General features: G+C 39.7%; 1 protein-coding gene across 3 annotated transcripts in view; it reads left to right on the forward strand.

The window, feature by feature from the left end:
• The window catches only part of ptpa (protein phosphatase 2 phosphatase activator), a 62,684-nt gene that overhangs the window by 29,358 nt on the left and 6,631 nt on the right, over positions 1-26,695 (forward strand). For all 3 annotated transcript variants that reach the window (XM_059994177.1, XM_059994178.1, XM_059994176.1), the window contains exons 6-9: positions 2,570-2,669; positions 3,714-3,838; positions 6,104-6,204; positions 25,994-26,101. In XM_059994177.1, the coding sequence (XP_059850160.1) occupies positions 2,570-2,669; positions 3,714-3,838; positions 6,104-6,204; positions 25,994-26,101 (434 nt within the window). The remainder of the gene's footprint in view (positions 1-2,569; positions 2,670-3,713; positions 3,839-6,103; positions 6,205-25,993; positions 26,102-26,695) is intronic.

A 26,695-nucleotide genomic window follows, 5' to 3' on the forward strand; every position in this document is an offset into this window, starting at 1 on the left:
GGCAAAACTAATCCCATACTGTCCATGCTTTCATTAGAAAGGGGCAACAGTTCTTCCTTGTGCTCATTTCAGCAGTGAAATGCTGTAACTCTGGATGTTGGTTGCCATAAAGGAGCAGTTGCTGCTCTGAGCAACTTCTTGGGTGATGCTAACAAATAAAAACTATTTAGAAATGTGTTTCACTTCTTATTCCCCCTTCACAGTGCTCAGTAATTACAAATTTTACCCATTCACTTCTTATTAAATAGAAGAGCTACAAGTCTTCTGAAAACATTTCTCAGCCAGCTAAGTAAATCTATTTGCTGATGTAATGTAAGAAAAATAGCTACAGTTTTGCACAAAACCAAATGATAATGATTAGATAATCTGTTTTAGTATTTGTTGATGGATGTAAACTGGCCAAGACACCAGGGAAAACATGTCTGCTCATTTTCCATTACTGCTCATGAGATCACTTTATGTCCACCTGAAATGACAGATGGCCCCTTGCTTTAATCTCGCCTTTTCTGATGGTATAGAATTCCCCCATTAGTGCTCTCAGTGTAATAGTCTGGATTATGAGCTCAGTCTTTTGGGCTTCAAACGAAGATGAAACTGCTGCATCAACTTGGCTATTGGCACTGTGAAGCTTGTGCACAACCATCAGGTGGGAAGATAGAGAAGAAACCTGAGTCATATCTTCAGAGTAGTTGGATACTGTGAGGAATTTTCTGAATGGATGAGCTAATATGGGCTGAATGCGCTCTCTTACATTCTTAGCTTTTATTTCAAACAATTCTTTGCATATGAATTCCCAGAGCACATTACTATGTATGTGATAATGTGACCCTTGTCATTTAAAAAATTGCAAAGAGCTAGTGTTGATAATGCCTTTAGGAAAGTGCACTGGGAAGGGTACTGAGTTCAATGAGTGAGATAGCTAGATTCATGTGGACACTAAAAGAGCAACAAATACCGTGTAGGATTGGAGGTTACTTTATTTCTGAACTCTTCTTTTGGAAGTTGGGCAATCATAGCAAAGTCAGTATTTCTTACTTTTCTCATTGTTGAACAGACATCGTCCTGGGAAAGCAGTTTCATACTGTAGTAGAGGGTATGTGGTGAAGATGGTAGAGATTCCAGTTTTGGAAGGTGCTGTCAAAGTTCTGAGGTTCTCACAGAATTCCAAAACACAGACATTTGTTCATCTAGCCTGGGTTTTTTTTAAGAAAGTTGTCTTTCCCTTCACTGCTGTAGAGTTGTTCTTTTCATTTATATATATCAAATCCCTAATGAAAGTTAATTATGTATCTGCTTTCATTGGCTTTTTAGACAGTGAATTCCAGTTTATAACAACAAAAAAGATCTTCATCTTTTTGACAATCTATATTTTCTGATTACAAATCCTCCTGCCAGTAGAATATTTCTTTCCACTATCAAACGTCCCTCATTATTAATAATCCTGTGAATAAATACTTAAATTTTCTCATCTTTCCTTGTGTATTTTCATCCCATTTCAATTAATAATGATTATTTAGCTTGGTTTCTTGCAATGTAACCTAAAATGTAAGCTGGACCAAAATCAATTCAAAGATTTGATCTGTGCCATGTACTGACAGGCCACTGCTGGCTGAAGTACCACTAAAATCTAGTTGCTGCTACCGTCCACTCTCCCTGGGTGGCCGGGGAGCAGGGTGTAGTAGGGAGAGGGTCCAATAGTATTCATGAGTTTTGTGTAACCAATAGGCACTAAAATTGAACCTATTGGTTCCAGTAATAAAAAGCAGCTTTAGCTTTGTTTTTTTTTAAATTTAAGATTTCTTTATTTGCTGTGCTCCTTCTTTATAACATGTAAATTATGAGAATAAGATGAATGCTTGCAAGTGTTTTCCCCCTCAGTTTGGGTGAGAATAGAACTAGGGGTCATAGGTTTAGATTGAAGGTGAAATATTTAATGGGAACTTCTTTTCTCAGAGGGTGATGCGAATGCGGAACAAGCTGCCAGCAGAAGTGGTAGGTGTGAGTTCAATTGTAATATTTAAGAGAAGTTTGCAAAGGTACATGTATGAGGAGGTAAGGAGCGCAGGTGCAGGTAGGCAGGACAAGGCAGAACACAGGGCTAGCCTGGACCAGGTGGGCTGAAGGTCCCACTTCTGTGCTATAGTACTCTGTCACTCTTAAAAGAGTGATGTGTACGTATAAATTTGTTTTTCTATTTTATAGACATTAATTAGAAAGGCTCAGTATATTTGTGGACAGTTTAGTAGAAAGATTACCTCAAGTATTGAAATTTCCTAGGCATCACCATCTGCTATTAGGAGACTATAAGAAACTTGTCCATTTTATTCTTCCCAGTTGGGGAAGTATCTGGGCTTCACTCTGTGAATTCAGGGAATAAGCCCATCAAACTTTGCTTTTAACAATTGTGTGACAGCTCCTTTTGACATTCCTTTTGGAATTCGAAAGGGATCGATAGAAAAAAATGACATTCCACCCATGGTACCTGCCTATATATTTTTTGTTCCGCTTTTAACCTCGAATATCACGAGGCTATAGTCTTTGACTTGTTCTGTCTCTCCATTGGACACAGGTCACGAGGCTGCATTTGCTGCGTTCCTCTGCTGTCTTTGTAAAATTGGAGTTCTGAAAGTGGATGATCAGCTTGCTATTGTATTTTGTGTATTCGATAGGTAAGTTCAGTTATGCATTTGTGAATGCAGTTTGGTCTTTAAAGTGCAAGTGGAAATGCATGGTGCTTTTGGTTTGAATCCAGTACTGGCTGATGAGGAAAATTTCTTCACTCCCCTGAGTGCATCAACAACATGGATTTGTATAACATCTTTAACACTGTAAGACATTTCATGGTGCTTCACAGGAATGAAAAATTAGACAAAGTATAGATACAAATCAAGGTGACGAAGTCGTTGAAAGAGGGAAGCCATGTGATTTACTGGTAGAAAGATCATCTGATCAGTGAATACTGTATATTAACTATAGTTTATAATGACATGGGCATTTTGGTAGGTGGATTATGGTGACCACATTTTCTTTGGAGAGTAACTGCTGAAGTGGGGAAAGAACATGAAGTGATTTGGAGATACCAATCATTGAATGCAATGTTACAGGTCAAAAAAAGCTGTTGAGAAAGTAAGGCACTGGTGTTTGTTTTGGAAGAGTCTAATTGAAATGCTGAGAAGTTTGTTAATTATCTATAAAGTCTTGGTTACATCTCCAGCAAATCCAATCTATACAGCAAGTAGCATAAAATCTCTAGAAAAATTGCAGCGATGATGTTTCAAGAACTTAAGACTTAAACTTTTAGTAAAGCTTGAATAAAGCCAGTCTTTATTCTCTAGAGAGGAAAATAAGAATAACCTAATAGGGTTAAATTTATGAACTATTTTTGAGAGGAGAAATCTAAAAGAAATACTTCATCTTAAGGGTTTTCTAAAATCATGAGGCCTTAATGCAAGATAGTTTCAAATAATTTTAATATAGAATTCAAGAGAAGAGTCTTTATCCAGAGTGAAATGTGAAAGTGGAACATGCTGCCACAGGGAATTTTTGAGACAGATGGCATAGATGCATTGAATGGTTAAGCTAATGGAGAAAAGCAAAATAGTGAGAAATATTGAAAGAGTTTAGCTATGTATGAGTGAGAGACAGCACTGGTAAAATTGCAAAATATCCAAAGTAAAACCAACAAGCCAAGTTGTGTCATCTTTAAAACACAGGTATCTACAGGTCATGCGAAAGTTGCAGAAAACATATCGAATGGAGCCAGCAGGTAGCCAGGGGGTCTGGGGCCTTGATGACTTCCAGTTCCTTCCCTTTATCTGGGGCAGTTCCCAACTAATAGGTAAAGTATAATCTTCCGTTTTTCTCCCCCCTTTCAGCTGAGTACTCTCCCTCTCTACCCTGTTTCCCTAACCCCTACCTGCATTCACACCCCAATTTTCAACAAAATTGGATCACTGTATTATCCTGTATTTACCCAGTTGTATAATTTGGAGTATTTTCAATTCTGAACACAGCATCAGTAGAAAACACTATTATGCTTGGTAAAAGTACAGAGTAGATTCATTAGTACAAACATGTGCAAAAGTCTTAGGCACATATCAATAGCTAGGGTGCCTAGGATTTTGCATAGTACTGTACTTGTCAATATGGAGTGAGAGTGAAGGTGTAGGGAATACCAAGGGTGGAGTGCTACAGGAGGGGTATGGGACAGGTGCCAGAGGAGTGCCTGGTGTGGGTGCAGACACATCCAGCCCTGAGACATCAGACAAAGTGCTGTGATTCCAAACAATTGCTTTATTGATCATTACAGAATGTCTCTCTGGTGCTTCTCACTCCCTCCCCTCTCCCTTCCCCCTTTTCCAATCATGATTTCCCTCTCCTACTCTCAGTCCACATTAAAGACCTGTATCAGAATCAGATTTATCATTTCTCACATATGTCATGAAATTAGTTTTTTTATGGTAGCAGTACAGTGCAATACATAAAATTACTACAGTACTGTGCAAAAGTGTTACATACACAGATATAGCTATGAAGCCTAAGACTTTTGCACAGTACTGTATATATTGGAGATAAAATGATTAACTACAAGGAGGAATTGCATATTTTTGATTTCTTTGAGTATATAAGCATAACGGATGGTCCAACTGAGGTTTTCAAGATCATTTAAAAATGTTTGGAGTAGAAATGAGTTCTTGTGGTGGGTGAGTCAGGAAAAAGGGGGCAGTACTGTACTGTTAAATTTTACTGTCAGTGTGGTTTTATTTCACACAAGATAATGTAAATCCAGCATTCATACTCACAAAAGCTATTATATTGTTTGGGTGAAATGGAAATTTCAGTGCGAAGAATGATAGATTTTTGTCATTGGGAGTTACAAAACTAGGGCAGTTACACTGCAGAGAGGGGTAATATAACTGAACAGTGGAATGGATTTAGTGGGCTGAATGGCTGATTCTCCACATGTACAATGATAGGAGCCAAGACTGGCAGGCAACCATGAATACACAACTCAGTTCACACGTTAACACAGTCTATTATAAATTTCCACCTCTAACTTTAACTTAATTTTGGGCAAAGGGAATTTTTGAGCACAGTCTTTGGGCAAGAAATTTGTTTCCTCATATGTGACCTTTCTCTTTGGGTTTGCGCTGCTACTGACCTCTCCTAATCACTGATGTTAGCACATGTGGCTTCTGTTCCATGTCCAACAACAGAGGGCAAGCATGCATCCTTCCATTACATATAGAAAGAGTAGAGAAGTTGGATTTTTTTTTAGGGGTCAAGAAAGAAAAGGAGAAAAGTAACAGATCTTCAAAATTATGTTTATAGAATATATATTCCATTTGACAGCAGCATCATTAACATGGATGTAAAGTGATTAAGTTGTTAACCGAAAGGGAAATAAGCAGAATTTCCTTTCTAGTACAGCAGGCTGTTGTGTTGTGAAATGCTTTGCCTGAAAGGGGTAGGGAGAATGCTGTCTGTGGGGCATTGAGCAGAGGGGGTGAAAACAGATTCAAAAATAACTTTATAAGTAAGGAATTTGGACCCTTAATGCTATGAATTCTAATGATATGAGAAGTAAACTTGAATAGAAAAATGTATAGCAGCTTCAGGAAATCATGACACATTAGGTCTAATTGGGAAGCCCTTTACAAAGCAGCAGCTCAGACGCAAAGGCTTAACTGACCTTCTGAATGACCTACTACAAATGAGAATACCAAGAATGTTCAACATGTAAATTAAAACAGAAAATGCTACTAATACTCAGCAAGACGGGCAGTATATGTATATGAGAAGGAACTCGTGTATGGGGCTTATGAACTTTCTTTAGAATTGGAAAAGTTTGTGCATGTAGCAAATTTGTCTTTGGAAAGGAAATGGAGGGAGGAGTGGGAGGGAAAAATGGGGCAGATTAGTGATGGAGTGAAATGCAGGATAGATTAAATGACTCAAGGGATGATGGTACAAGCAAAAAGAGTAATGGGATAATTAAAGAAATATGGGTCTTGTGAAATTACAGACTGAAAGTTGGGCTGGGGGGAATCATTCTTAATTTTATTTCAGGACTACATTTGAATTGCTTTCATATATATTTCAGATCACCCGACTCTGGCACCACACCGTTTTGTGGATGAGAAAGTAGTGAATGAACACCATAAGGAATACATGTTTTTGGAGTGCGTCAGGTTTATTAATGAGGTGAGAAGTCAAAACCTTGTGATCAGTTTGTTCCAAGTCTCAGAGCAAGAGGGGAGCCTAGTGTCTCTCTCTGACCACAACCTCAACAGTCACATTAAAAGAAATAGAAGGCATCTGCACACTTGCCTTCTGAAGCGTGGTATTAGTCAAGATATTTCATACATGCAACCTAACATACTTCAGCCACAACAGACCATAACACAATCACTACTGAGCAGGAAGGCCCTACTTCTCAAAGCTCAATAGCAGTAGAAGAAAGAAGGCAGTAAATCCTGTGCTCATCAGCTGCTGACCTTTGAATAGAGGATTGATCCTCAGAGTTCTGGCCAATATTTAACTTTAACACTTCACTAAAATAAATCAGTATTTAATTGTCATATTGCTGTTGTGGAACACGGTTGTGCAAAAATTAGTTGCCACTTTTTTTTACAACAGTGATCACGCTTCCAAATTATTTGATACATAATTAACACTCTGGTGCAATACTGAGAGGGATGTGGATTTCCAGATGGGATGTTAAACCAGGGCCCGTACCTTTTACTCAAATGAACCTAACTGCAACTTTGAAGAAGAGCAGGAGAGTTATCTTGTGATTTGCCTCAGTCTTCATCCCTATATCTGTACACCAGATTAGTTGTTCATAATCACAGATCTATTTGTAGAGATTTTAAAGCTGCTTCACGATCCAATAATTGCACTGTTCTTTTTGTTGGTCTGGAAATAGGCCCATTTATCTTCTAAATTGAAATCAGTAAGGTTGTGTTATTTCCCCAATCCTGTTTTCCATTTTCTGTAGTCATTCTTCCCTCACTAATGACAGTTGCCAGATAAAAGTGATGTTTAATACAAAATAGTTGATGGCTCTTCAGTCTTCCACAGCATGCATTCCAGATTTCAGTATGGCAATAACTGTACTATCTGCCAGCACCATGAGAATGGCTTTCAGTTCACATGGGAATTTTTGTTTAATCATCCAGAGCCTAATATTTAATATCACAACTAAAATGCTTTGTTGGGCTGCTGTCCCGGGACTTTGCTTGTGGTCCACTACAAAACACCATAGAAAGGATGCACCTTAAACTTTACTGTTCACTTACCTTTTAAAATGCTAACATTGCCGGTGGGTTCAATCTGCAAGTGTCCCTTTGGACAATTGCTCTAACATGTTTTTTTTTGCTCATTGTGACCTGTGGAGGAATATTCTGATGAAGATGTACAATGCAATTGTCATCCTCATGTTCCTAACTGGAAGCAAGACCAGGGTGAGCTTCTGACAAAACCTTGAATCTGATAGATATTGCCAACAATACTTCAGGAAGATGATTAGAAGATTGTTACACTGAAAGCAATGTCAACATCCGTGAGGCTAATTTACCAACTCTGCCAGATCAGGCATTGTGTATGGATGTCTGGTTTTTGTTTCCTCTTACATATCCTCTACATCCAGCTCACCCTTGGTCAGAGATTTTGCTGAGGTCAGAAGTGATGCTGTAAAAATGTAAGGTAAGTGTATCGCAAGCAAATAGGTAGGCTTAACCAGACAGGTACAGCAAATGAGGAAGGCCTCAGTAATGTCACCTTCCCCCTCTGCCATAAACACAATATCCAGTGGTACAGAAACATTCTATAATGCATCGCAGGCCCCTTGTCTTCAAAGCACTCCAAAATTAGATGAGATACAATAAAACACACCGGACACGAATTGCTATTTACTTGTGGATGGACATGAGCTTGAGTATAAAGCTTAAATTGAAACCTGAGCTGTGTTCAGTTCTCTTAAAATGAAATGGTTAATAATTATCACATTGTGAGTGGTTACTTAAAGTGTCACACTGTGTTGCTGTGAGACTGAAACATCAAACTGACTTTGCATCTCTCATCCTGATTTGTTGGATGTCCTATTTGCAATTTTAGATCTTGCTGTTTTATAACCGATTAGTGAATAGTAGTTCTTTGGTCACACCTTTTCTATTTTGTAGTACATAATGTTTCTGCAGTTTCTAGAATAATGTTGGAAACCTTTTTTAAAAAATTATACTTTTTATAAGATTTGTATTTTTTACAAACTCATGTATTTTTCACATTATGTGGTGATTCATCCCCACTCACTGGCAGAAAGCGGTATAGCAGCTAAACTAATGGTTTATCACTTTTACATCACATGGGTAATGTGCTAATACTTAGCCAATAAAAAATGAGAATTGTTTTAATTATGTAGCCTATTAACTTGTTTATCTAAGGAATTTCTTGTGTGTAAAAGTGATTAATTTTTCAGATGCACCATCTTTTGCTCTATTCTTTTGTCTTCACGTTCAGCTCTCAGCATCATTTCTCAGCTCTTTAATTAGTTTGCTTAGTATTTGTATGTTTGTTGGTATTCTAAAATAAACTATCATTAGAATTAAAACTGCTCACCATTTTTGACTCCCAGAAGGGCCCTAAGGATCAGAAAATAAACAGAGAGCCAACAATATCAAAGAAAAATTACAGCAAGAAGGAAGTCTTTTGGCCCATTTGTATATTTACACTGGCTTTCTACCAGGGAAACTCACCAGTTCCACCCACATGCTTCTAGCCTTGCAAGTTTTTCTTCACTATTGAACTCCCTCTTGAAAGTTACAATGGAACCTGTTGGTGTCACATTAGTGAGCAGTGCATCCCAGATCCCTCCTCATTTGATATTCTTCTGTCAGATTTCTCCTCAGCCTTCTCTTTAAAGGAACAATCCCAGCCTCTAATCTATCCTAAAGTAGACCCTTGTCCCAAGTAAATCTTGTCCCTAATAAATCTTTTCTGAGCCCTCTCTAATGCTTTTCATGACCTTTCTATGTTGTGGTGACATCATGGAACATTTTTGTTGAGATTCAGCACGACTTCCCTGCTTTTATACTCTGCCTCAGTTAATAAAATCTCCAGATTTTATCCCCAGAGAACACCATTATTCACCTTCCTCTAGTCTAGCAAAACAGCCATTCACCACAGTCCTCTGTTCTCCGTTACTTACGGCATAGAAAAGACATTGATAGCATGAATGTGAAGTTAGGTGTGGTTCAACTTTGTTGATAAGCTTGTGATATAGCACCTTATCAAAAGTCTTCTAGAGATCCATGTACATCCCCATTTGTTGTATTATCCTCAACATCTCTGTCCATTATGCCACCTAAATATTCTATCACACTGAGTAAGCACAATTTGCCTTTAACAAACCTGTGCTGGATTGCTTATACTTAACCCATTTTCCTCCAGGTGACTATTAATCCTGTCTTGGGTCCAAGTTTCTAAATGCATTCCTACGACTAAGGTTCAACTGATAGAACAGTGGTGGCTGAGCTTATCTTTGTTCCCTTTTTCTGAACAGAGGAAATAACATTCCAGTCATGGAATATGGAATAGAAAACAGTATAGGCAGAGGTACTTCAGCAACCACCCCCCCCCCCCAAACTGAACTAAATCCTGCAGCCTGCATGTGGTCTGTGTACTCTGCCTGAACCAGGAAATGTCACTGTCTTAATGCCTTTTAAATATTGCTGTAATACTTGCTAGATCCAGTATGCTGGGCTAGATCCCATTATGCCCCAGGGACCTCTCCACCTTAATGACTTTTAAGTCACCCAACACCACATTCTCCTTAATATCACCATACTACTATGTTGATAATATTTAATCTCACCATCATCTATGTCCTTCTCCCTTGAGTTGTCACGTACCAGCCGGTAAGCAAAAACACATTTAATGATTGTGGTCAGTGTTCCTACCATTTTCTCCCAAACTTCCCTCAAAATCTTAGGATGCATCCTATCCAGTCCTGGTGTCTTACCTGCATTAAGTTCAGACACCCTTCCTAATTCATCTATGGTATAATTTTTAATCTAGTGCTGTGGCTGTCTTCATTCTCTTTTTTTCACTTAGGAAGAACCCTCCTCCCTGGTGAAGCCAGATGCTGAGTACTCATTTCACATGTTTACACACCCTTGCACATCACTACATGTTCCCTTAACAGGCACTATGCCTCCATCCACTATTTTTGCTATTTATATGCTTGTAGAATACATTACTCCTGGATTCCACTAAATAGGCAGCAGACCTTTCCTGATACATTCTCTTGTTTTAGTTTTCACATCCTTTTTTAAAGTGAGCATTTACGGCCCAACGCTGCCATAAACAGCTTCATTTTTTTTCTTTAACACGGAACTTGCTGTGAGAAGCTCAGTGAAGGTTTACAGAATCAAGTTCCACTTTCTCACCAACTTCAAGGAGAGTGTTTTCTTCTGAATTCTGTACTAGCTTTATAAGTGACCATCTTATTTTAGTAACTGTAGTTTTCCCCACAAGTGGATTCATTAGATTCATGATCTTCACCTCTACCCAATCAGATTCCATTGCAATTTTAAGGTCCTTTACAATTTTAAAGTGCTTCAATACAACCTCTTAGTCTTTCCCTGGAGAAAAGAACTCCACCCTTACATAAATTTGAGACTATTTTCTAAGTTTGCACTTCTGGTGGTTGGCTAAGGAAGTTGCATAATAATTACCAACAGCTTTGTGGTGAAAGTCAAAGACGTATTTTGCTTTCTCCATCTCGATGATAGAGGTCTGCAGTATTCCTTCTAGCACTCATTTGTACAGGTGTGAGACGATGCAAGTTGGACAGAGTAAATGTGAGAATATAGGCCTAGGAACTGAATCAATTGTCCATTTTGCATATAAAATCAGTTTTGCGCATGTTAGATTTATGCCAATATTAACTCCCAAATCAATTTGTGACAGGGAATTGTCCCATGCGTTTCTGGGTACAATTACAGCTTGGCACGTCTAACTTCTCAGTACTGGGCCTATCCAATGGTTTTATGCACAATTTGTGCATTTACCAACACTTGTGTTGGTCACAGTGAAACACAAGGAACCAGTGTCAGAAGAGAGATGCAAATTAGAAAATGCTAACTGAAGTATTTTGTTTTGTTCCCAATCCTGTCTAACTTATTTTTTTATGCACCACTGTAATTTACAAACACTACCAGCAAAGATGGCAGGACCTTTACATTATGCATCTCATTGCAAGATGCTATGATGAGTGGGGCTTTGATGACCTGGCACTTGGGCTTACTTGAGACCCAGGTGTTCACTGGGTCAGTCCACCCCACCACCTCCACTGTTTTTTTTCCCTCTCTCCTCTACAAAAGCTTTTCAGGTTGCTCTACTGTGGCTCCCATGAAAACATCAAGGCCTGATTTGTTTGCCAGCAGTGAATGTGGTACTGATGCAGCAAGTGAAACCTCTGCAGGTGGCTGATGTCAGGAAATGAGCAGATAAAAATGTTCCACATGATTCAGGGTTAACACCAATTAGTGATTTGTTTTTAATTGAATTTTTTTCATGAATTTTCCCTTTTTGTATAACATCGTATTTGTTGCTAGGGTCATAAGAGCACCCTTTTAGTACATAAGTAATAGTGGACTCCAATTTCAAGATTGGTTACAGTGGTAACATTAAAAAGATATACAGTAAGCAAAGAATTAATACGTAATTTACAGCAAATAGACATTATATCCCTTTAAGGCACATAAACCCAACAGGGTAAAAGGATCCAACAAGGGCTAATGAGAAGATAAACATAGTAATAGATCAAAAGAAAAGGCTTATTGGTGTCAAAAAGAGTAATAAAGCTATGGATTGGGAAACTTAGAACTAAGAGAGGGGGAGAAAAGGAGAGCAATCTAGCAAGAAGCATAAAAACAGAATGTAAAAACTTCTATAGATATGTATAAAGAAAAAAAAGAGCAGAAGCTTGTATGGGTCTAGTACAAACTAAAAAATGTATACAGTGGACTAAGAAAACGGCAGGAAAATTAAGTAAGTATTTTATGTTTGTTTTTACAGAAGATACAAAAAAATGTGGAGAATAGGTCCAGAGTGAATGAGAAGCTGGAAGAAGTTAGTACTGGTGAAGTTAATGAGACTGAAAATCGATAAATCACTGGGTTCTGATGACCTGCATCTTTGGGTTTTTGAAGGAGATGGCTGTGGAGATAGCAGATGCACTGGTTGTCATCTTCCATGAGACCATAAATTCTATAACTGTTGCCACAGATCAAAAAGTGGCAAATGTAATCGCATTAATTTAGGAAGAAAAACGAGAGAAATCCAGATTTCATATCAGTTAGCCTGACTTCAGGAAAAATGCTATTGATGTATTTGGACTTTCAGAAGACTTATGATAAGGTGTAACGCGTACATTATTAAGCAAAATTAAAGCAGATGGGTTAAAATGTTGCTTAATGAACAGAATAGGGTAGGAATAAATAGTCATATTCAGGTTTCAGTGGGATGACAAATGGATCAGTGTTGGAGCCCAAGATGTTCACACCATATATTAATGTTTCGGATGAGTGAACTCTGTGTAATTCAAGTCTGTCTCTTTGCTGAAAATATAAAGCTGGGTGACATAGTCAATTCTATGGAGGCTGCAGGGAGATTTCAAGAAGATAAGGGCAGGTTAACATTAGCTATGTACATGGCAGATAGAATATGATGTGGATAAAATGTGAGGTCATCCATTTGGGAAGAAAAAAATAGAAAATATTTATTTTTTACCTGGCGAGAAATCAGATGATGCTGGGGAGCAGAAGGACATTGGGATCGTGGTACACCAATCTTTGGAAACTAATATGTAGACACAGCAAATAATTAGCAAGGTAAATTAATTCTTGGTCTTTATTGTAAGATGATTTGAATACAAAAGTAAAGAATCTTTACTAAAATTGGATAGGACTCTGATGAGACCACATCTGAAATATTGTACAGGGGCTCCCCAGGTTACAGAAGACCTGGTTTATAGAAAGCTGTTTTTATGCAAAATCTCCCAAGAATTTATAAAGCATTTTTCAAGGCAAGAAAAGTAAAATTGGTAAATTGGTTTATTATTGTCAAATGGTACAGTGAAAAACTTTGTGTGCCATCCATAAATATCTCTTCATTACAACAGTGAATTGAGGTACTACAAGGGAAAACAACAGAATACAGAAAAAAGTGTTAGTGTCACAATTATAGAGAAAGTGCAGACAGACAGATAATAATGAGTCTACAGTGAGGTAGATTGTGAAGTCAGGAATCCATCTTATTATTGGACCTTTAAATAGTCTTAAAACATTGGTCCTTGAGTCTGGTGGTACTTGAAGCTTTTGCATCTGCCCAATGCAAGGTGGGGTTTGAGAAGAGAGAATATCCGGTGTTGGTGGGGTTTTTGATTATGTTGGTTGTTTTATCAAGGCAGTGAGAAAAGTGGACTCTTCTCCATGGAGGGGAGAATCTGGTTTCTGTAATGTGCTGAGTTGTATCTACAACTCTGCAGTTTCTTGTGGTCTCAGGCAGAACGAGCCGTGATGTGTCTAGATGGGATACTTTCTATGGTGCATGCATCAAAATTGGTCAGGGTCAGACAGGTTTTTTTTTGCCTCTTGAGGAAGCTGGAGTTTTGATGAGCTTTCTTGGCTGAGGTGTCAATGTGGATCAACCAGGAGTCCAGGACAGGCTGTTGGTGATGTTCACTCCCCAGGAACTTGAAGCTTTCAACTATCTCAAACTCGTACCTTTGATGTAAACAGGAGCATGTATATTAGTCTCTTTCCTGAAGTCAATGACCAGCTCTTTTGTCTCACTGTCCTTGGGGTAAAGGTTATTATCATGACATCCTGCTGCTAAGCTCTCTGTCTCCTTCCTGTATTCTGATTTATCGTTATTTGAGATTTGGCCCACTGTGGTGGTGGTCATCTGCAAGCTTGTAGATGGAGTTTGAGCAGAATCTGACCATACAGTCACAAGTGTATAGGGGGTAGAGTTGCAGGCTGAGGATACAGCTTTTGGGGACATCAGTGTTGAGGATGATGGTGACAAAGATGCTGCAATTCTTACTGATTGTAGTCCGTTGGTCAGAAAGTCAATGATCCATTTGCAAAAGGAGGTAATGAGTCCCAGGTCTAGGCATTTTTTTTAAAATCCTTTGGACTCCAAAGAAAACATTTGCCTTCCATTTGTACCTGTCTCTGCATGCCTCAGATCTCAAAGCAATGTATCCCTGGCAGAGGGGGACAGCTTGGGACAGACAACGAAAGAATGATGCTGCTATCAATAATAACTTTATAGAAAATATGTAGACTCCCTGTACCATTATCACTATCTTCTCAGGGCAAAACTGCATTTCTAGTCTGTTCTCAGATGTAATTTATAGCTTCACACAATGACAACCAGGCCCTTTACTCTCCATTCTGTGTTTTGACCAAGAGCTGCTTTAACTTCCTCAAAAATTAAGACCATTAGATGTAAAATTTATTTCAGTGTCAAAACATTGGGAAAAGAAGCTTAGCTGAGTAAATTCTGTTTATCAAGGTAATCTTTTTCCAGTGGGAGGGAGGTGTGTTGCATTACCTGCTCTGGCACCTGGCCATTGCAATCATGAAAAACAGTCTTGTAGCATTATTTTGTAGTGGAAATATGTAGATCTAGTTAAATTAAAAGACAATCGGTCTTCAGTAAAATCTGTTTACCTGTAACACCCCTCAGTAATCTGGTACATTGTCTTGAAGAATGAAGTCATCACAGAGCAATACAGCATGGATTCAGACCCTTTGGCCCAAACAGGCCATGCTGACCATGTTTGTCCACCCAGCTAGTCTGAATTTACTGCATTCAGCCCATACTCCCTCTTAGCCTTGCCTTTCCATCTACTTATTCAAATACTCCTCAAATGATACTACTGTATCTGCCTCAACCACTTTATCTGGCAGCTCATTCTATATACGCACTATCTGGGTTCACAACAGAAGGCTGCTTAAGAGATTTGTTTTGGAAACCTGCTAGGCAAATCTCTTCTACTGACGCATGTAAAATACCAAAACAGTGTAACATCCATTGATTCTTTAAGGCCATCAAAGTCAACCACTGAATGTGGGATATCTTGATTTTCTACCATTGTAACTGCATCGAGGAAGACGATAGATAAATGTACATTTTAAATGACCCTCATTGAAATTGTTCATTTGCATTTTGGGATATATTGGTTCATGGACCATTCTGCTCGATGGGACCTTTACCTAACCTGGGGACTGCCTATATATGGATTAAGTCTCCCTAGCTAAGGAAGGATTCACTTGTGATGGAGGGAACATAATGAAGGTTTACCAGATTGATTCCAGGGGTAGTGATTGATCTCTGAGAGAGATGAGGCAGGCTAGGCCTATACCCTCAATTTTAGAATGAGATGTAATTCTTTTGATATCTGCCAGGGTGATTCCAGGCTGTGGTTTCTGAAACAGAATTCACAATCTTGTGATAAGAGACTGGCCTTGCAGAAAGTAGATGTGAAAAGCTGTCTTCATCAAAGGGCCACTGAACCTTTGGAGTTCTCTACCCAAGAACAAACATAGTGAGTAGTACAGTAAAGTGGTGTTGAGAAAAAAAAGATTAGTGTAGGATCCTACTGAACAGTGGAGCACGTGTGAGAGGCCGAGTGCCCAGTACTGCTACTAATTCCTCTTATGTTCTTATCCCCTCCCCGCACCACATTATTCTGGCTTCTTTCTCTTTTCCAGTCCTGATAAAGGGTCTCAGCCTGAAGTGTTGACTGTTTATTCCTCTCCATAGATGCTGCCTGACCTGCTGAGTCTCCCCAGAATTTTGTTGCTCTTTAACCTTCTTTAGCATTCTATGTATTTTGTGTGGTTTGGATGCCAGTCTCTGTAAAAATACTCATCTGATTGTAACCGTAACTCTATTCCTGTCTACTGACAGTAATCTTAATCACTGTTACTTATTAAGAATCTACTTCTACTTTAAAAATATCCAAAGAAATTGCATCTTCTAGCTTTTGAAAAAGAAGCGCCAAAGACCCTCAACTCTGAGAAAGATTTAGCTTCATCTTGAGTAATCACTCTTTATTTTTTGACAATGATCCTTGATTCTAACTTTCTCCCTACATTCACCCTGTTGCAACTCCAGAGGCTCTTGTGTTTCAATCAAGTTGCCTCTCAATCTTCAGCACGCGCTTGGAAAAAGCTGTGAAAAGTTGTAAACTCAGCCATTTCCATCATGGGTGCTGGCCTCCCTAGTGTTGAGGACACCTTTAAGAGGTGATGTCTCTAGAAGATAGCATACATCATTATGGACAGGTTCATTTTCTTGTGGAGATACACAGTAAATCCAAGAAGCATAATAGAGCCATTGCAAGACTATACCCAATAGGATGGACAGACAACCAATGTGCAAATACAAACGAAAAGTAAATAAGTAAGCAATAAATATTGAGGAAAATGAGCTGAAATGTCCTTGAAAGTGAGTCCATAGGTTGAGGGAACAGTTCAGTGATGGGGCAAGTGAAGTTATCACCTCTGGTTCAAGAGTCTGATGGTTGAGGGGTAATAACTATTCTTGAACTTGGTAGTGTGGGTTCTGAGGCTGCTGTACCACCTTCCTGATGGCAGCAATGAAAAGGGAGCATGCCCTGGCTGGTTGGGGTCCTTGATGATAGATGCTGCTTTTCTGCACAACTTTTTTGTAGTACTTTTCATTCAAGAGCATCGGTGTTTCCACACCAGGCTGTGATGCAACCAGTCAGTATACTCTCCAACACATCTATAGAAGTTTGTCAGAGTTTTAGGTGACATGGCAAACTTTCGCAAACTTCTAAGGAAGTAGAGGCACTGCTGTGCTTTCTTTGTAATGTGTACTGGGCCCAGGACAGATCCTCTGAAATGATAACACCAAGGAATTTAAAGTTGCTGACCCTCTGCACCTCTGATCCTCTGATGTGGACTGGTTCATGGACCTCTGGTTCCATCCTCCTGAAGTCAATAATCAGCTCCTTGGTCTTGCTGACATAAAGTGAGAGGTTGTTGTTGTGGCACCACTCAATCAGATTTTCAGTCTCCCTTCCATTTCTCTCTCAGAATGGACAATAAACCCATGAACACTACATCAGTATTTTTTGCTCTCTCTTGCACTACTTAATTTAATTTTATGTATATTTCATATTGCAAGTTATAGTTTTTAAGTATGTATTGTAATGTAGTCCAGCCGCAAAACAACAAATTCCACAACGTATCCCAGTGATATTAGATCTGAATCTCAACTCCAGTGGATACAAACCACAACAAGCCATTGAATATGAGTCAATGAACATGCTATTGACTATGTTCTAGTAAACGTTCTCTGAACTTGCAAAAATATCCTAAAACAAGAAGACTAATGTTGTACATTGTTCTCTAGATGTGGTTTTTTAAGTGTGCTATATAAGGATTTTAAAATGTGCTGTCTAACCAAAAGAAGTCTATGGGAAGTAGATGAGAGTGCAGGATCCTAACAACATTTTAAGGATGTTTACTTGGGGGAGGCCAGCGGAGAGTATGAAGGAGGAAGGGACAGAAAGAGAAATGTGTTGAAAGTTGAGAAAGCTGGATTGGCACACAAAGTGTTACAGCTTGCTTGTATGTGGGAGGAGGGATGAGTGAGCTCAGGTTTCAGTTAAACTGGCAGAGGAAGCTTACACAGGAAGAAGGAAGCTTGAGGCCCCTTAGCTGCCAGAGAAACAGTTTAAAAGGGTCAGGTCCCCAGGGGGACTGTAAAGCATGAAAGTAGTCACTGAGTAATTTCCTTCCCAAGATGGCTGCTATGACTGATTCCCCACGGACCACCTCCTCCCGCTTCAGTGTTTTGCTGTGAATCCAAAATAGCTTTCCCTCACTTTGTCAGGAGATCCATTTTTCTCATGCGAAAAGCAGCCAGAAAAGTACTACTGCAACAATGTGTTAAAGATCTTCAGCTCTGAAATGTGTGTGGAATTTTTGCCCTGAATTTTATAATGGACTACAGTCTTTAAATAAATAAGCAAAAGCTGATTTTTTTTTTGCTTTTAGCTGTTGCAGTTCCTTAATTTTTGATATGTCTTTTCTTGAATTGAAATGGGTGGGGAGTGGGGGAGTAAACCCAAATGGTTTGAGTTTTTACTGGCTGCCGTGTTTTTGATCTCTGTGGAATGGGATTTTGGGATTTTTGCTATATTTAGCTATTAAATATTAAGAGAATCAATGGATGTGAGGTCACTGCAAGAAAGTGGTATAGAGAAATAACAAACACGAGATTCTGCAGATGCTAGAAATCCAGAGCAAGTTGCACAAAATACTGGAGGAACTCTGCAGGTCAGGCTGCATGTATGGAGAGGAATAAAGAGCTGACACTTTGGGCTGAGACCCTTCAGCAGGAGAGAGAGGAAAACTTGGTGACAATCTCATTGGTGGAAAAGGCGTGAAAGACTAAATAGCCTGCTATTTTTCATAAGATTATAAATAGAACCCTGGCTCAGTGCTTTCTTTTGCTTCAAATCTGAAACTAGCAACTGTGTGCCATGGTCCACGTAGATGCCCTCAGTGAGTAAGATAGATGTTAACATTGAATCAGACAAATATCAGCCACGGCTCAGTGGGCAACATCCTCACATTTGAATCAAAGGATTTGGAGGTTCAAATGTCAAGCCAAAAATCTTAATAATCAAGTCCGGTTTGACAGTTCAGTGCAGTCTTTTGAGTGTCTTTGCCGCAGATTGTTACACCAAAGACCTAGACTGCAGACATGAAGTATCACATCACTATTAAATCTCTATGCTTCAATCTCTGTACATCATTACAGTTTTTGTGTTTATTGTTCACTTGAGGGACCTTGATGCCCTCAAACTGCTTCTAGGAAAGCACTGTGGTTTGAGGTTATGATAGGTGCTATAGAGTTTTGTCTCTTTGCTCCTTTAGTGAGGATGAGCAGACTGAAGTCTGTGAGCTACCTCTGTGGTGAAGCTTATTTCCTGACACATCACTGGCTAGGGCCTATAAACATCAAGATAGATGAGGCTTGCACTCAGCCTATTCACCGTATTCTTCCCCGGCACTGGCAGGTGTTTCTCGCTGGTGTGACAGGGATGTGTCAGGAAAGTAATGGCATCCCTCTCTTTATCACGAAATAAGACCATAAAAAAAGGCAAGCTGGAAACTTTTGTTTCCAGAAGGAGAGAATACAAAAACAAGGATGTTGTGTTGAACTTGTCCAAGGACTTAATTGGGTTTGTTAGGAGTATTGACTAAAGTTTGAGAACACCTGCTTTGAGAGGTTGCAGGAAGACATGAAGGTGGTGAAGTTTTGACTCACTTGAGCAGTTTTTAAACATTGAAGTTATGAAGAAACTTGAATATGGTGGGGTGCGTGGGATTCTCATTTCATCCTGAAACTAATAAGAGGTAATGTGATTAGATATCTCAAAAAAATCAACAATTTGAAATTTTGTATTTACAATACAAAACAGGCCCAACAATTCTCAGCCAGCATTCATGTTCCACTGCACCTCCCACTGCTTTCCTTTTTATAATCCGATCAGGATATCCTTCCATTCCTTTTTCCTTCATTTATTTAACTAATGTCTAGAAATATTCAACAAACTGTGAGAAATTTTGTTTTGAATACACATGAAATAAAATTGTTTTCAATTTATTGAATGCAGTAAAGTTCTGAATAATGAGAATACCATAGGCTGGAAAGGGGGGAAAAACATTTCCCTATGCAGGTATACATTCTCTATACAAGTGCTACACATGCCATTCAGGGCCCCAGACAGTCCTTCCAGGTGAGGCGACTCTTCACCTGTGAGTTGGCTGGTGCGGTATACTGCATCTGGTGCTCTTGGTGCGGCCTTTTATATATTGGTGAGACCCGACGCAGACTGGGAGACTGTTTCACTGAACACCTGTGCTCTGTCCGTCAGAGAAAGCAGGATCTCCCAGTGGCCACACATTTTAATTTCACGTCCCATTCCCATTCTGATAAGAATATCCATGGCCTCCTCTACTGTCAAGATGAAGCCACACTCAGGTTGGAGGAACAACACCTTATATTCCGTCTGGGTAGCCTCCAATCTGATGGCATGTATATTGGTTTCTCTAACTTCCATTAATAGCCCTCCTTCCCTTCTTATCCCATCCCTTATTTATTTATTTCCCCCTCCCCTTTTTTCGTCTCTTTGCTCATCACTCTTTGCCTGATCTCCATCTCCCTCTGGTGCTGCTCCCCTCCCCCTTTCGCCCAAGGCCTCCCGTCCCATGATCCTTTCCCCTCGCCAGCTCTGTATCCTTTTTGCCAATCACCTTTCCAACTCTTGGCTTCACCCCACCCGCTCCTGTCTTCTCCTATCATTTCAGATTTCTGCCTCCCCCTCCTACTTTCAAATCTCTTACTATCTTTTCTTTCAATTAGTCCTGACGAAGGGTCTCGGCCCGAAACGTCAACTGTACTTCTTCCTATAGATGCTGCCTGGCGTTGCACCAGCATTTTGTGTGTGTCTCTATGCAGGTGTTCAGCATGACTTTAAAATGTCCTTTATGGTTCCTTTAAATGGTCCTTTAAATGTACTTAAATAATTCTGAGAATATTTAAAGGCATGGTAAACAAATAAGGGAACCATCAAAACTTTCAGTACAGTTGAAGACATTTATTTTAGTATTAGCTTTACTTGTCACATGTATATCAAAGCATTGAAACATACAGTGAAATGCATCATTTTGTGTCAACGACCAACACAGTCCAAGGGTTGTGCTGGGGGCAGGCTACAAGTTTCTGGTGCCATGTTTCCAGCGCCAACAAAGCATGCCCACAATTCACTTGTCCTAAATGTACATATTTGGAATGTAGAAGGAAATCGGAGCAGTGGAAACCCACGTGGTCTTAGAGAGAACGTACGAACTCCTTACAGATAGTAGCGATAATCAAACCCTAATTGGTGATTGTTGGTGCTATAAAGCGATTATGCTAATCACTACATTGCTGTGTCCTGTTGCAAACATGCTAGACTTTAAAAGAGCTGTCAGATTTGGTCCTGTACACCGGATTATTTTCTTTAACCTTACAATTTAGTTGCCTTCATGAAGTCCGATTACCTTTTGAGATTTACTATGAATCTGATTTCACCATGCTCCTAGTTAGTACATTCCTAAATAAGAACTTTCTTTCATTAAGAACTTTCTGCTCCATTTCACTTCACTGTAACATTCACCATCACCTCCATAGTTCTTCTGCCAGTTATTTAAAATCAATGACCGGGGATTGTTGAACCACATTTAAAAAGGAATTATTTCACCTCAAGCACTCTTTTGAAGCCTTTCAATAGGTTTCCCTCCACTTTCATTACTGCAAGAAGAACATAGGACAGTGTTTGAAGTTGCTGGCTTGGCAGGTCTGGACTTTTGATCTAGAGACCTGTTTGAATCTAATTATGGCAACTGTGGAATTTAAACTCAAGTTATTAATAAAACTAGATTTTTTTAATTGCTAGTCTCAGTAAACCAAATAGTTGTTTAAAAAAAAACCACTTGGTTCTTTAAGTCTTTTAGGGAAGGAAACCTGCAGTATGTGTGACTCCAGATTCGCTCTTCGGCTCTGGGGGCAGTTGGGGATAAGTACTGACATTTTCAATGATCTCCATATTCCACAAATGACAAAAATTTAAAAAAACACACAACTTGTCCATTTGCTTCATGTGACTAAACTCCCTCATCAGATTGTACAGCACATCTGAGATGGGCTGAATGGTATTTTGCAATGCTGCTTTATTCCATAATTCATCCAATTCAGTAGACTGTTTGATACTTTTGTTCCTGGCCATCAATCCGGATGAGTGCTCCGTGTTGCACTGACTTAACTTCCTGTTCTGATGCATGAGCTTCTTGCCTTGTTTAATAGTTTGTTCAGTTCCCAGGGAACCATCTATTAAACTTGAAGTATGTGTTGGAGGTGGAATTTGCACCTGGTTTAGCTTGCAGGTGACTATAGTTGTCTTAGTAACTGCGAGCTTGAGGCACCAGAGGAGAAAGGTGGGCGATTTGCATCATTACTCACAGATGATTAAGTGGGTTCTCGTGTGGTGATTGGTTTCATTTGTTTTTGAGGGGCTTCAGTTGTATGGAGGCAGTGGAAGAGCTGGCTGTGTTCTCGTTATATCAAAAATTAAGGGAGATATGACAGTTTTGGGTCTCTTATCTAAGAAAGGATGTGCAGCCATTGAAAGAGGGTCCAGAGGAGGTTCAGAGGATGATCCTGGGGAATGAAAGGGTTAACATATGAAGAGCATCTGATGGCTCTGTTCCTGTACTAGCTGGAGTTCAGAAGAATGAGGAGGGATCTCATTGAAGCCTATTAAATATTGAAAGGCCTAGAGAGAGTGGACATGGAGAGGATGTTTCCTGTAGCGGGGGAGTCTAGAACCAAAGGGCAGAGCCTCAGAAGTCCCTTCAGAACTCTGAAGAATTCTTTAGTCAGAGGGTGGTGAACCTGTGGAATTCATTTCTACAGACAGCTATGGAGGTCAAATTGTTGGGCATATTTAAAATAGAGTTGATTGGGTTCTTAATTAGTAAGGGTATCAGGGAGAAGGCAAGAGAGTGAGGTTGAGATAGAAAATAAATCAGCTATGATGGAATGGCAGAGCAGATTCAATGGGCTGAATGGCCTTGTTGTTTTCCAGTTTCTTATGATCTTATGGTATAGTTGTGCTTAAAATTTTGAAAGCCTTTTTATGTCAGATTTAACATAACAGACTAAAGAATTGGGAGAAATTAATTTACACAACAAGGTGTAATTTGGAATCCATTATCTGGGGTGGTGCAAGAAATTCAAAAGTAATGTTCACAAGGGAATTTAATGATATTTGACTTTGGAGCAGGGTGGAAATTGAATGCTGGCTAAAGTGCAGGGCAATGGGGCTAACTGTACAGCATAAAGGATCTGGTGCTTCCCTGGAATATGCGACAAATAAATTCTTTTCGGGCTTCCAGCTGGGTACAGGTGTCGATTTTTAACCCACATTTTGATGACACACTCTGCCATCTATATCAGGGATGGCATCCTGATTTATCCCTGATAAAATTGGCAGAGTTTGTCATCGAAACGTGGGTTAAAATCAAAACTTTTACCTGGCTGGAAGCTCGATAAGAGTTTATTCGTAATTGTATAGCACTTTCCAACAGCTAACTTAAATGACTAACTTCAGTTCTGTGTGCTTCTGTTGTGAGTTCAGAAAATATGGTAGAATTTTTAAAATGTATATCTAAAATGCTCTCCCACCATCTGTCCCAGCTGCAAACTCTTTGTTGATGCACTTGTATACATCACAGTAGACAAGAGAGGGGGAGGGCAGGTGAGCATACTGTTCTTCATAACTTGTGCACCTGTGCACGTCCGTTTTATTTTGTCTAACACTCTTTAAAGTTCTTGAGTTTCCCTAGCTCATTTGGAAAAGGCAGAATGTGGTTCAGTTCCTATTCTGTGCCAAATCATTTGTTTACCATGCTTTCGCAACTTTACTTAGCTGTTGCTTTGTGTGAATGAACCCGTCTATTCCTGGTCTCTCTCAATCACCTGGGCATGACAATAGATGGTCAGATGGGTGGTTAACAACATGTTTGCTCGGGTTGTGGGGTGGGGGGGGGGGGGGGTGAAATTTCGGCAAATAACACAAAATAAGTGCCAAATTGAACATTGAACCCCTGTGCTTCTGGTGTTCAGACTGGGTCTTGTTGAATACGTACTAACTGATGTTGAGTTTCTGGCAGAGGAAATACATTGAGGAGGCTAGTATCTGGTATCAGAACCTATAAACAGCTGGGCACTGCCATAGATATTTCTGATTAATGTTACAGCATAGCATTAGTAGAATCGATGGCAAGGAAATGGGATATTCAGCCCACCTGGTATGTACCAGTATTTTATAGAACTTGAAAGCAACACACACATAAAATACCGGAGGAACTCAGCAGGCCAGGCAGCATCTATGGAAAAGAGTAAACAGTCGACTTTTTGGGCCAAGAACCTTCATCAGGATGATGTGTGTGTTGCTTTGGATTTCCCGCAACTGTGTATTTTCTCTTTTTTTTGTTTTATAGAACTTGGCTGTCTTCCTATTTAACTTTCAGCAAAACTGATTGTGTTTTTGCTCCTGGGTTGATCTAATTTGTCCTGAAGTACATCGGAACCCCTCTGCCATGATTATTCTAAACACTGGTGCTCCTCAGCCTCCTGATCTATTTCCTGTACCCTCATGACTGGATAGGCAGATTCTGCTCTGACTTCATATACAAGTGTGAAGATAATCCCACTTTGTGTGAAGGAGATAGTTTAGCGACATGAGGTCATGACAACCTTTCTCTCAATGTCAACAAAAGGGCTGCTTATTGACTTCAGAAAGGGGCATGGTGCACATGTTCCTGTCTGTACAAGCTAAGAGCTTTCAGTTCCTAGATGTGAACATCATCAATAGCCTGTCCTGGTCCACACTGATGTCATGGCTTTGATGTAAACCTCACCAACATCTCTACTTCCTAAGGAGGTTAAAGAAATTCAGCATGTTCCCCTTTATAACTCTCACCAATTTTTATCACTGCTTCATAGAGAGCATTCTGTCTGAATGCATAAGAGCTTGATAAGGCCATCGCTCTGCACATGACACCAAGAAACTACAAAGTTGTGGACTCTGCACATTTCAAGAATCAGCCTTCCATCTACGGACAGACACAAAGAAGGGTCTTGGCCCAAAATGACAGCTGCTGCTTTTCCAGCGTTGTGTGTTGTTCTGGATTTCCAGCACCGCAGAATCTCTTGTATTCCCTATATAGACTCCTAGCCTAGCGATCTACCTCGTTATGATCTTGCAGTTTATCGTTTGCCTGCACTGCACTTTTTCAGTAGCTTTTACATTTTATTCTGCATTATTATTGTTTTACCAGTTCCTTATAGTTGTCATAAAAGAGGAGGGGGGATAAGCTCCTATTACCTATTTCATGCTCTGAATGGCATGCATCTCAAATAGCCTCTGAGAACCAAGTCCAGCTCCTGGCCTTCTTGTGTGTCTTAGTTACTAAGCCCAGCATTACCATTTGTACTGACAGGAGAAGGGGCAAAGTCAGGTTACTGGCACTTTAAAACATGTCGCTTCGAGCAGATGGGGCTTGTCAGCTGTGGTTGGCAGTTCATGTAGGAGAAGGAAAGCTCTGAACTCAAACCTCTGGTGCCTTGCAGCTATACCCACTCAAGAGAAAGGCTTCAGTAGTAAACTCCGAGGAAAAATCAGGATCTGGAGTCACTAAAGTCTAACGTTAAGTGTAATGCTGACTGGCAACTCCTGCGGCGCTCCTGGTGCCAAACTATATCGGTTTCTACTGTTCCTTTGGATCATCAGCTGCGTGGGGAAGAGGAGCCTGTTATATAGGCAACACCTTGCTCTTCCTACTGTACTACCTTGCTTGCATGTCATGTAGACAGGTTGGATGCAATACCCATGGTCGATTGTGACCAACGGAGGGCCTCGTATTGTTTTATCTTATTCTAGCTCAATCCACTGTGTAATGATGTACTCTGTATGAACCAAGCTTTTCCCACTGCATAATAATAAAACAATACCAATTTATGTTCTTTGACTGAATATTTCAAATGGTAAACACAGTCTCAGTACCCTCTTGAGCAGCTTCTCTTGAAAGCCTTAATGGTGACTTGTAGTTCAATCTTTCAGATGTGAGAACATTTCTTCTCCCCATTTGAATCCCATTTTATTAAAGGGTTAAAAAGCTTTGCTTGTTCAGTGAAACGGATCCCAATCTGTTCAGTCTTTTCTCATTAATCCATACAGAGGAGAAAATGTAAAATGAGTCCATTGACCAGTTTTCTGTGCAGTTGTGTAAGTCTAACGCCACGATTGTCCTGTATTTTTAACCTCCAGATGAAGACTGGCCCATTTGCAGAGCACTCTAACCAGCTGTGGAATATCAGTGCTGTCCCCGCATGGTCTAAAGTTAACCAAGGACTGATTCGAATGTACAAAGCAGAGGTGAGTACAACTTAGACATTAACCCTGACCAGTACAGCAGGTGCCCAATGGGTGAGTGGCTGTGCCTGTTTACTGTGTGAACAAGTTAGTTATTCAATTGATAATTCCAGCACCATTTCACTTGAAATAGTTGGTACTCATCTTTGGTTCCTTTCCAAGTTGAACCAATTGAAATTGGTCACTCTGATGAAGGGAAGCAGAGGGGTTCTATTGATTCTTATTCAATCTCGATTACCCTGTTTTCTTTACATAGCGACCAGGCTTTTAAAAAGAACTTTACATTAATTGTAATGCTCTTTGGAAAGTCCTAACATTAAAGCAGTTACATGAATGCAAATCTTTCTATTGTAACTTTCCCCCCATTTCAGAAGTTGGAGCATTCTTGCAGAAGGATGGTTTCCAAATTGCATGGGAATGGTGATGAGTTGGAGAACAGATTCCTGAAATGAAATATTTAGGGAGGGTGTGTGGGGGTTACCATGGGACATATTGTTAAAATTGAGTCTATGGGCAGTGTAGCAAATCTGCTGCTGACTTGCGTAACCTTCTCTGCTGCTCTGTGATGTTTTCAGGCCCCTGTGACTTTAAAATTTT

The sequence above is a fragment of the Hypanus sabinus genome, chromosome 18 (genome assembly GCF_030144855.1).
Source record: "Hypanus sabinus isolate sHypSab1 chromosome 18, sHypSab1.hap1, whole genome shotgun sequence".
In the NCBI taxonomy this organism is placed as follows: domain Eukaryota; kingdom Metazoa; phylum Chordata; class Chondrichthyes; order Myliobatiformes; family Dasyatidae; genus Hypanus; species Hypanus sabinus.